The 12,356-nt window shown below is 45.0% G+C and overlaps 1 protein-coding gene across 1 annotated transcript in view; it reads right to left on the bottom strand.

Moving 5' to 3' along the window:
- bnip3 (BCL2 interacting protein 3) overlaps positions 1–12,356 on the bottom strand; it is a 65,633-nt gene that overhangs the window by 10,663 nt on the left and 42,614 nt on the right. The window contains exon 3 of the mRNA XM_078564909.1: positions 7,265–7,349. Within this exon, the coding sequence (XP_078421035.1) occupies positions 7,265–7,349 (85 nt within the window). The remainder of the gene's footprint in view (positions 1–7,264; positions 7,350–12,356) is intronic.

Raw genomic sequence — 12,356 nt, forward strand, 5'->3', positions numbered from 1 at the left:
AGGTTTCCAGCACTCAGGACTGCTGGAGGCCAGAAATTTGCTGAGTCCGAGTCAGGTGACAAGCCTCTGGACTCGGTTATTACAGTTGCTGGAGCGAAAAGGCAAGCTCAGAAACATCAAGAAGGGATGTCTGCTGCACTCCTCAGATTACAAGGCACGATGGAGGAGTCCGTCCGCTTCAGGCTGAGGTGATAGCGCCGGCATTGCAACGCACCGAGGTCAACACTGGTAGGATGGCGGCTGCCATGGAGAACTTGGTCCAGGATGTCGTTCCTGCAATGCTGTGTGGGCTGAACTCCATTGCTGATGCCATAGTTGGTCTCCAACAGTATGTACGCGAGAGGGATGCCGAGCAACACAATCTCACTCCAGCTACCCTTCTCCTCAAGGAGTCAACCAGGGGCCCCTGGGCACCGATAGAGGGGAGGAGGATCAGCAGGTGCACACCCCGGGGCCATCCACCCAGGAAACTCCAGGAGCACATCTGAATCCCCTCTTCGTGTAATCCCAGCTCCAGCTCCACAGCTCGAGGCGGGTGCCACTGACACACAGCAGGTCCACGAAAGCAGCTGGGGACCTCCAAGTCTCAGCCCTCCAGAGGACTTGCGTCAAGGTCATCACAGACAGGGCTAGCAATCAGCAGGCTGCCTCCACCTCCGCTGTGGATGGCCAGGGAGCATCAAGACATAGCAGTAGGGTGAGGAAAGTTAAGAAGAATTAGCTGCACAGCCTGGGCACGGGTATTAATCACTTGTACATACTGTTCACTATTGTCAATAAACTCCCAAGAATGTCTCCCTGCCTAAGGCCCCTTGTTCTGATGAGCAGAGTTCGTGTCACTCAGATGTGAAACCTTTCTGCTCAAGGTAAAGGCAGGTGTCTCAGTCCAAGGCCTCTTCCCTGTGCTTTGTGCAGCCTTCAGACCAAAGTGATGGTCCAGCCTCAAACTCCCTGGACACAAGTACTGATGCCTGCACCTCAACGGTGCTTGTCATTGCTGCCAGAATGTCGTGGGCAGGCATCACAGAGTTCCATCATTCTCTCTGTGGGCTCTCAGCGCCTTTATGGTGGGGCTGACCCCCATCTCTTCAGCATCTGTGACCAGTGACGCTGTGCTCCTGAATGGCTCAGGTGCTGAAGGCGGACAAAGGATCAGATGCTCTTAAAATTTCATGGCTGCGTCTCTATGATATGACCCTGATCACACAGCTCACTACATATTGTCATCATCTGCCTGCAATCGAGCGACTATTAGGGCCTCCCACTGCATCTCCATGACAGGAGCATTCTCACAGAGGGTATTCGCGCTGCCATAAGCCAGACTAGAGTCAATCGTTCATAGGTGGAATGTGAGGATCGTATGGTGTCTCCTCACTGCAGGTTGCCATCATCCTCCACAAATCTAAAGGCCTCCCAAGCACGCCTGCCTCGTCTGGCCAGTGGGAGGGCCTCATTGTCGCCTTCAAGGATATCCTCACCCTCATCACGGATGATGCCCTCCTGATCGGAGGAGACCTCCAGCTCCTGCATCTCCTCCTCAGCCAGCTCCTCTCCCTGTTGCAGCACCAGGTTGTAAAGGGTGCTGCAGGCGACAATGATGCATGACACCCTCTGTGGACAATATTGCAGGGCTCCACCAGACCAGTCTGGGCACTGGAACCTCATTTTCAACATCCTGATGGTTCACTCCACCAAGTTGCGAGTTGCACTATGAGCCTCATTATACCTTCACTCTGCTGCAGTCTGATGCCGCCGCATGGGTGCCATTAGCCACGTCCTCTGTGGGTAGCCCTTGTCCCCGAGGAGCCATCCCTGCAGCCTCTGTGGACCCTGTTGCAACGGAGATCTGAGCGCCACATGAGTGCAGTTGATGGTACCCTGCACCTGTGGGAAACCTGCGATCTGGGCAAATCCAATCGCTCTTGTATCCTGGCTCTCCTGGTCTCGGAGGAAATGCACAAAGTTGTACGCCCTCGCAAAGATGCACAAAGATCCGTGACCTCATGGATGCATTTGTGGAGGTGGAGGCTTGTGATATCCCACAGAGGTCACCTGTTGAGCCCTGAAAGGAGCCACTAACACAGAAATTGAGCGCCGCTGTCATTTTCACAGCCAATGGCAGTGGATGCCCTCCATGTCCACGTAGCGCCAAATCCTGCAATAGCTGGCAGATGTGACCAACCAGTTCCCTAGACATGCACAGTCTTTGGCAAAACTGGTTCTCGGTCAGCTGCAGGACTGAAAGACCCTGGGTCTAACTAGGCACTGACCAGTGACGGCTCGCTGTGGTTCTTCAGCGGTGTGTGCAGGAGCCCCAGCTGCCCCTTCTTCCTGAGGGTGCTGCTCCTCCCTCTGCGCAGCCAGGCGCCTCAGTCGCTCACTTCTCTGTCATCTTCGCTCTCTGTATGCCATGAGGCTTGCAGCTAATTCACCAAGCTCCATGATCCTGATGTACTCCTCCTGCAGGATGAAAGAGAGAGATGCATGGGTGTACTAAGATAAAAGCAAAATACTGCGGATGCTGGAAATCTAGAACAAAAATAAAAATACCTGGAAAAACTCAGCACGTCTGACAGCATCTGCGGAGAGGGATACAGTTGACGTTTCGAGTCCGTATGACCCTTCATCAGAACTAAGACATATAGAAATGAGATGAAATATAAGCTAGTAGAAAGGGGTGGGACAGGAGAGCTTGTTAGGGGGCCAGTGATAGGTGGAGGCCAAGAAGAGACTGCCAAAGATGTCATAGACAAAAGGACAAAGGGGTGTTGATGATTGTACTAAGAACCTATCTTGGTTAAGTCTGAAGGTTCCTTACTGCATCCCGGAGAGTGATGGCCACCACTTGGATGGCCAGAGATTAGTGCGCAACATGGCTGCCCAAAACCCCACCTTCCTCCGCCCCACTCCACCTGACCAATTGGTGGCAGCTTTGTCCATTGGACTGCATGCTGTGCTCTCAGCTCAGGCGCAGGCATTCTCTAAATCCGCACTGCAAGGCTGCACTGTTAGCTTGAACTATAGGGGAGGCTGGGGTGATGACACTGCAAGGGGTTGTGAGCATCTCCACCAATGATGGCTCCACGGACAGCTTTAGCATGGAGACTGTACAACGTGCCCAGTCATCCAACTGTTCTGCAGTCACTAAAACGCTCATTACTTTGCAGTCTGTGCCCAAGGGGTGAAAAGCTCTGGAGCACTTGGTGGCACTTTCATGTGTCTGCTTTGATTGAGTGGGCAGATAAGCTAAAGGCCCAACTCCAATCATATCAAAATGGCTGTGCCTGAACTGTCTCAGCTGCAGAGGAATGATCGCTTCATACAAGGTTTCCCTAATACGCGGCCACTTCCCTCGCCCAACACCAGCACCCCCACCCCCTGCATGTGCTTGTGTGCTACCTTCAACAGTAGGGCAGCCTTTGTCCCCCCAAAAGTTGCCTCAACCGCAGGTCAGCCTTTGCCCCCCCATCCCCCTAAATGCACCTCAACCTTGAAGTCCAACAGGCATCCCTCACGAATACTCCACAACGTTACTGTGCACTCATCTCAGTTCCCCTCAAAATGCAACCCGCTAAGTGGATGCCTTTTATATGCTCTAGTGAAACACGTCAGCGGATGATCCAGTGGGGAGAGATGAGTCCGGTGTGCTAGCCTTATGGTGATAATGATTACAATGAGGTTCCCGACGTCCAATGGCGGGAAACGTGGCCTGCCATCGATGGACTGAGCAGATGATCACAAACTGGTTTCATGACGTTGTGAAACCGATTTTGGCCTTCTCGCCATGTTGTCCGCTCACGCCACCAAACTCACCCGACACCAGTGGACGATTCCGCCCATGGAGTCAAAACTCTATAGCAGCTACAGCTACATTCTAATTAATCCAAAGGAGTTTTTTTGGGTGGGAACATAAGTTGTGAGGAGGATGCAAGGAGGCTTCAGGAGGACTTGGACAGGCTGAGTGAATGGGCTAGAACATGGCAAATGGAATATAATGTAAGTAAATGTGAAGTTATCCACTTTGGTCGAAAAAAACAAGAAGGCAGAGTATTTCTTAAATGTTGAGAGGTTGGGAAGTGTGGGTGTCCAAAAGGACCTGGGTGTCCTTGTCCATGAGTCACTAAAAGCTAACATGCAGGTGCAGCAAACAATCAGGAAGGCAATTTGTATGTTGGCCTTCATCGCAAGGGGATTTGAGTACACAAGTAAAGATGTCTTACTGCTGTTATATAAAGCCTCGGTGAGACCCCGCCTAGAGTACTGTGCACAGTTTTGGTCCCCTTATCCAAGGAAGGATATACTTGCCATAGAAGGAGTGCAACAGAGGTTCACCAGGTCAATCCCTGGGATGGCGGGATTGTCTTATGAGGAAAAATTGGAGAGTCTGGGTCTGTATTCTCTAGGGTTCTGAAGAATGAGGGGTGACCTCATTGAATCTTACAAAATTGTTACAGGGCGTGGCAGGGTGGATGTAGATAAGATATTACCCCTGGCTGGTGAGTCTAGACCCAGGGAACACATTCCCAGAATAAGGGGTAGGCCATCTAATGTTGAGACGAGGAAGAATTTCTTCAGTCAGGTGGTGATGAATCTTTGGAATTCTCTACTCCAGAGGGCTGTGGAAGCTCAATCGTTGAATATGTTCAAGACAGAATTTGATAGATTTCTAGAGACCAATGACATCAAGGAATATGGGGATGGTGCAGGAGGTGGCGCTGAGGTCAATGATCAGCCATGATCAAATTGAAAGGCTGAGCAAGCTCGATGGGCCAAATGGCCTACTCCTCTTCCTATGTTCCTACATGCTGCTACAATTGTCTGGATTTCCCTAATTCGACCATTTCAAACAGGGAGTACTTCAGCAGTAGCTTTAAGAGGAACAGATTCTGTTAGACACAGCTTCATCTTAATATCTAAATATAGCTAACTGATACACTTGAGACTACCTGTTAGCAGTATGATGAATGATCAACTAATCCAAACAACATCCAGAAATTAATGCAGACTAGTCAGTCTACTACAATCCATGTATTAGTAATTCAAATAAATGATGATGATCCCTCCATGTAGTGAAAAATATTTAAAACCATAACATATTTATCTTAGGTTTTGTAAATCAGGCTAAATTTACATACAACCCAATACTAAACTTCTTCACTAGAAGTCATTTGCTTTCAGCTAGGGGTGCTATAATTGCTTCACTGCCCCTAAGGCTAGAAATGAGAAGAACACTAGCCAAGTGGGAACTGTATCAAATATTGGAGTGGTAATTTTGCCAAAGTCAAACAGTCTGCTAACACACCATGTCATCTCTTATATGAAGAATGGCTGTTATGGTCCCCCAGCATGACAGAGGTAAAAAAGTAATTCATTTAAATTGCATAGCATGATGAATAGTATGCAACAGCTAACTTATATTAAATTCCTTTGTCTAATTTTAACAGAGGAATTAACCCATCCATCTTAATCTCCTCAAAATGGGCTGAACTTAATGACCAAATGGTGGCCCTGAGACTAGCCAGAAAGCTGGGGACAACCAGGCTGCAGCGATTTCCGGGAGCCCCAATGCAATTGCATGCTCATCAAGACAATTAACTGCCTGGTGTCAGGGCTTCTGTCCCTTTCAGGATGAAGTTACCACCTCCAGGAGCTGCTGGCGAATTGGAGCGCTAGCAGCTTTTCACTCCCAGCATTGCCACCGGGAACAGTGTCATCTGCTGTCTGCAGTCAGCTTGGACCAGCACAATGGAAGAAGCTCTGGGATGGAGGTAAGTGTGTGGGGCTATCCAGGGCCAGTCATGCAGGCCCAGGAAAGGAGACGGAGGAATCATTTTAGAGGGGCCGACCCTTGCCACTGGGAAAGCCCTCCATGGCGGAAGAGACCCTTAAATTGTCATTAATTGGCACTTAAGGGCCTCAATTAGCTTCTGGGTAGAAAGGCCATACTTGACCTTCTCCACCGCTGGCTGAACTGGGGGGAGTTGGGAAAGCGATGGGCACTCCACCCGCCTCTACTACCCCCATACTGACACAGCCTACAGGCGGAATTAACGTCTGCCCAATATAATTTGACGGCTACACTCAGATTTTGAAACTAATAGTTGCAGGGCATATCCAGAAATAAGTACTCACATCACTGAATCACAGACGTGTTAAAGCACAGAAGGAGGCCATTCGGCCTGTTGTGTCAGTGCTGGCTCTTCAAAGGAACAATTCACCTAGTGCCACTCCCTCGCCTTCTCCCTGTAGCCCTGCACATTCTTACTTTTCAGATATGCAAGCACGTACTCCTGCACTAATAGTTCCTTTCAGCTATTTCATGAAAATGGGTGATTATTTACTATTCTCCTGGGTCTTGACAACTTTATTTCACGTACCTTAACTTAACTTTTCTTTACTCAAAAATAAAAAGTTGTGAAAAACTTGTGCATAATCAACATAGCTCACAGACATGTGCTGCCATCAAACGTTTCTGTATGAACAGTTTTTAATGATGACAATGTCCCATTAACTTTGACCTTTATTTTCCACTACAGCTACAATTAAAAACACATCTGTTACACATTTGCAATACCTAGCAATATGCTAAATATCTTGCAACTGTGTGCACTTTCTGTCAATGTTTTCCATTATAAGTTTCAATGCTCATATTTGTAATGGAAACTGCCTAAGTAAATTTGTCACACTGTAATTATACCCTCCCATTAACATACTCTTTGCCATCTCCTAGTCTCCATAATGCATCTGTGATTTTGCAAATTGAGTGCCTTTTATTAGTACTGTAAATTATCGTTGCTTCCCTGTAACTACAGTTGACTAGTTTTGTCATGCAGCTTTGCATTGTGAATGGAAGGTTGGTTTTCTAAGCTTACAATGCCAGAACTGAGCTACTATTGTGCCATGACTGAAAAATTATTTTAACAGGTTAGACGGTTAGTTTAAAAAAAAATGTATGGTCTTGAATTTTGTCACTGGAAATAAACCAAGAAAGACAAATGTTCTTCATCAGTCATTAAAGAATAAGCAGTCTAAGCATTTTCAGCATAATTATGTAATGAGTGTTATCAGTATTACTGATTATGCATGATGTACTTCAGCTTCTACTTTTTTAACTGTGATACCTATTTGATCATTTGTGAATACTTTGCAATTTCACAAATAGATTGAAGGCAATTTTGATCAGATTTTAATGAAAGTGTAACAATTCAGTTGTTGAAGCATGATGTCTTTTTAATGATAAAATAATTTCTTCAATTTTTCTCACCTGTGAACTGTTTTTCTCTCCACTGCTATGTGCATCAATCTCTGAGCTGCAGCGAGGCTGCTGAGGAGTCAAAGAGCGTGGAGGGCTACAGAGAATCAAAAGAAGTAATTCAAAAATTGTAACAGTATACCAGAAATGTAAAATAGTGGCTTTAGATAGAAGTACTATTACTGAAAAATACATTTTAAGTGCAGTATCTGAAAATAAAGTATGCGTTTCCTGTTTTAAAACTTTTTATGCAAATATTGTCTTTATTATACCAACTGCCCATTTTAATCCTTAAATGCTGAAAGCTATTCACTTCTACTTCCATGAGTTGGATTTTACACATTTTAGGGAGCTAACCTGATTTTTGTTCTATTGATTTCAATGGAATGATACTTAGGCAAGTTCAATAAAGGGCAGGCATTTCACCTGTCATATAGCCACCCAGACAGTAAAGATGAAATCCCACCCTAAAGATACTTACTGGTATTGTACGTTGCACAGCCTATGCATTTGGATCCTTGTTTCCTGAATTCAGTTAGAAATAACAATACAAATAGCTGCAAATAGTGCACATGTTATGCAGTGATGTCAACGCAAAATGTCTCTCTTGTAAGTTAAGCACTATTGTCACTAGCTTGGGTTCATTTTACTGAAAGTATAGACAGAATTAGAGAGATGGCACTGAATACAAAGGTTTAACAATGGGCACATTGAAAACAATCATAGCTCATTCAAGCATTACAATGCCTGAATCTCCCAGTTTATTTGAAAGCCTTATTTACTCACTTTCAACTAATTATAATGAATTAAGCCATACCAAAAAAATGCCAAAATAATTATTATATATTAAACTTTTAATATTTTAAACACTACTTCTCATTGTATATATTCAAAGTTCTGTGGATGTAATAACAGGACATTTAGAAAATATCAACAGGACTAGACTATGCCAACATGGGTTTATGAAAGGGAAATCATGTTTGACAAACCTACTGGAGTTTTTTGAGGGTGTGACTAAAAGAATAGATAAGGGAGAACTTGTGGATGTAGTGTTTTTGGATTTTCACAAAGCTTTTGATAAAGTTCCACATAAGAAGTTAGTTTGCAAAATTGAAGCACATGGGATTGGAGGTAATATATTGGCATGGATTGAGAATTGGTTAGCATGCTAGACAGGAAACAGAGAGTAGGAATAAATGGGTCTTTTTCAGAGTGGCAGGCAGTGACTAGTGGGGTATCACAGGGATCAGTGCTTGGGGGCCCCAGCTATTCACAATATATATCAATGATTTGGATGAGGGAATCAAATGCAATATTTCCAAGGTTGCTAATGACACAAAACTTAGTGGGCATGTGAGTAGTGAGAAGGATGTTAAGAAACTTCAAGGCAATTTAGACAAGTTGAATAAGTGGGCAAATACTTGGCAGATGCAGTATAACATGGATAAGTGTGAAGTTATCCACTTGGTAGGAAAAACAGAATGGCAGAGTATTACTTAAATGGTGATAGATTGGGAAATGTTGATGGGTGCCACAGGTTTACCACCCTCTGAGTGAAGATGTTCCTCCTTTTCTCAGTCCTAAATGGCTTACCCTATATCCTGAGACTGTACCCCCTTGTTCTAGAACCCCCAGCCAGAGGAAACATCATCCTTGCACCCAGACTGTCCGGCCCTGTCATAGTTTTATATGTTTCAATGAGATCCCCTGGGTGCCCTTGTACTCCAATCACTGAAAGCAAGCATGTAGGTGCAGCAAGCAGTTAAAGTGGAAAACAGTATGTTGGCCTTCATTGCGAGAGGACTTGAGTACAGGGGCAAGGATGTCTTACTGCAGCTGCTTGGTGAGATCACACCTGGAGTATTGTATGCAGTTTCGGTCTCCTTTTCCAAGAAAGGATACACTTGCCATAGAGGAGTGCAGTGAAGGTTCACCAGACTGATTCTGGGATGGCAGGATTGTCATTTTGAAGAGAGATTGGGTTGACTAGGCCTGTACTCACTGGAGTTTAGAAGAATGAGAGGGGATCTCATTGAAACATATAAAATTCTGACAGGGCTGGACAGACTGGATGCAGGGATGATGTTTCCTCTGGCTGGGGGGGGTCTAGAACAAGGGGTCGCAGTCTCAGGATACAGGGTAGTCCATTTAGGACTGAGATGAGGAGAAACATCTTCACTCAGTGGGTGGTAAACCTGTGGAATTTTCTACCACAGAAGACTGTGGAAGCCAAGTCACTGAATATATTTAAGAAGGAAACAAATAGACTTGGACTCTAAAGGCGTCAAGAGGTATGGGGAGAGAGCAGGAGTATGATGTTGAGATAGAGGATCAGCAATGTTCATACTGAATGGCAGAGCAGGCTCAAAGGGCTGAATGACTTATTCTTGCTTCTATTTTCCATGATCCTATGTTTTCGCTTTCACCGTACGAATAGGCATAAATGTCATGCTGCCTGATAATTATTGGCTTGCACTTCATGCTGTGTCAAACCAGCTTCCTGCTCAATGACTAATGTAGAGCATACTTTACCAGCACTCAAAGTATAAAGGACAAATGAAACTAACAAATTTTAAAAGAATCTCAGTATAAATCTATTAATAAAAGAAAATTAGTTGTCCCCAATATGTGAAGTAACAACACTTTCCTATCTCAGCTACTATTGAGATTACTTTTGTGTCACCACTCAGTGAGTATGTATTAAAGCGTGCACTTTCGTTTTACCTGGTTAGTCTATCTCCTATTAAGTTCTAAACTTAAATTTTGAACCACTTCTATCCCCTTCCACTTGCCAAAAGAGCAGTCAAAAACCAATTCTCAGACTTTGCTACTGCTGCTCAGTAAATGATGGCTGAGAATATAAGAGCAGTGTGAAGTGACCAAGCCCTTTAAGTAGTTTACTTTCAGCCTTAAGGGATAATGGAGCAGAAATGGGGTAGCACCACATTTAAGTTGATTCTCAGAGAACAGACAGCACTGCAGGCCGCTACCTGCACAGTCCGCTCAGTGTCCATCAGCTGAAGCTGAAGAGTGTTGTGCAATCCACACAGAAACGGATGCAAGTCTGTGCTGTGCCTTTAAAGTGGTACTATGCAAATTCATTTCTCCCCCAATACATTTTCTCTGCTTTCAAGGACATCAAGAGTTTGTTAAATAGAGACTCACATGACCCGAACAAAATAAGAGCAAAGGGTTGAAGCCTACAATTTTCCATTTTCACCAATCAGATACGCACGTCAACATCAAGTCCAGTACACTTGATGCAAAGTAATTCAGTCTAATCATCTGTCAACTTCAACTGCAGTCCACACCTGTACACCAGTATGAATGGCCCACTCCATCCACCCTTGTGATTGCTGGGAAGAATAATGCAGACTATTCTGTGACATGTTTTACACTGAAAATAAATGAATGGGACAATCAGTAAAAAGAGGAGAGTCTTCTCCCATCATTGAATTAAATGTAGCTCTCAGAAGTAAAAGAATAGTGCGTTAACCCGTTGCATCATCCAGTTCCTAATGTTTCTAATTTTTAACTCTGAGGAGGTGTGCAGCCTTATGTAAAACGCAGCATCAACATTCTCTCGCTGCCTTTTCCCATTCCTGCTCCGAATTCCTTTGCAAGAAATACCAGTATCTATGTGTATTATTGTCTGCCATTCGAGTATAAAAATAACATATGGGGCAGCATTTTCCCTCCGTCAGAGGGGTTGTGCGAGAGTGGCACGAGCAGGCGGGTTCCCGATCGGTGTCCCCAGTCGGGGGTGCGCCGCCATTTTACGTGGGTGGGCCAATTAAGGCCCACCCAGCGTGATGTGCGCAAGGAAGCGCTGTGCGCTCCCTGTGCGGGCGTGGGGGGGGGGAATTCCCTGAGCTGGGAGTGCGCTCTTTCACACATGCACGCGAAAGAGCACACAGATCTCCCTGAGGCTAAGTGCTGCCTCAGGGAGATCAGTGTTACTTTTAAAAAGATAATAAAAGATGAGAAAAATTTTATTGACATGTCCCTCCATGTGACACTGTCACATGAGCTGGGACATGTCAATTACTTTTATTAAAAATGTAACACAAATTTTAAACCCCTCATGAACCCTCATCCCGCTCGTGGATGAGGTTTCATGTTTTTTCTGAAGGTCGCCTGGGCTCTTCGCCTCCCGCCAACCTTAAGGTTGGACGGACAGGTGCATTAATAATTTTAATAACTTTTTTAATGGCCTTAATAGTCCGTTGATAGGTCGGTGGGTGAACAGCGACTTGACTGCGCGCCCACCGAACTGAGAATCTAAATGATGCGGGGTGACATCAGGACACATGCCTGACGTCACCCTGTATCATTTTACGTGTCGGCGAGCGGGCTCCGCCCCCACTCAATGACCAGAAAATACTGCCCATGTATTAGAATTGGAGATTGAGACATGGTTACAGTCTTCTCTATTGATAAATTACTAAAACACACTAACTGGCAGCACTTGGGTCTTCAACATTAGCTAGTTTCCCTTTTAAATTATTGAGAGTTTCTTTACTCACACAATAACTATTAGAATCAACATTAAGCACCCAATACGTGGATTATTATCAAAGATTGTGTGTGGAACAATTTTAATGTGATACCATGTAGAAAATATATTAGGCACTTGGGTACAATTTTAGGCAAAAATCCCACAATTTGGTAAATGAGCAGCAGATGGATCGTGGATATGAAAATTAAACAGCACACATAAAAGGCAGAAATGTCTCACAGTAATAACAAAAATCAAGGAACCAGCACTGTGGGCACTGTGCAATGATGCTCATGCTGTCACTGTTCAGGTTATTAACATGCCCGTGCATGAAAAAGCAAACTTTGTGCCATGGCACAAGGTCAGTTTATACACATAATTTATGGGTGCTCCTGGGGCATCTCCAAGAACATGCCTCGAGCAACAGGACTGTATTATCAGGTGCCAGTGATAGCAGCTGGCTGCACATAGTGCACTGGATGGGAAAGGGGTACATAAAATGTGTCATAGTGCATAGTGAGCATGAGTGAGGTGCTCATGGGAGCAATGTCTCCGATTTACAGGCAGATTTCCTTTTGGTACCTGTTCCAACTGGGCTCCAGCACA

The sequence above is a fragment of the Cetorhinus maximus genome, chromosome 20 (assembly GCF_964194155.1).
Source record: "Cetorhinus maximus chromosome 20, sCetMax3.hap1.1, whole genome shotgun sequence".
NCBI lineage: Eukaryota > Metazoa > Chordata > Chondrichthyes > Lamniformes > Cetorhinidae > Cetorhinus > Cetorhinus maximus.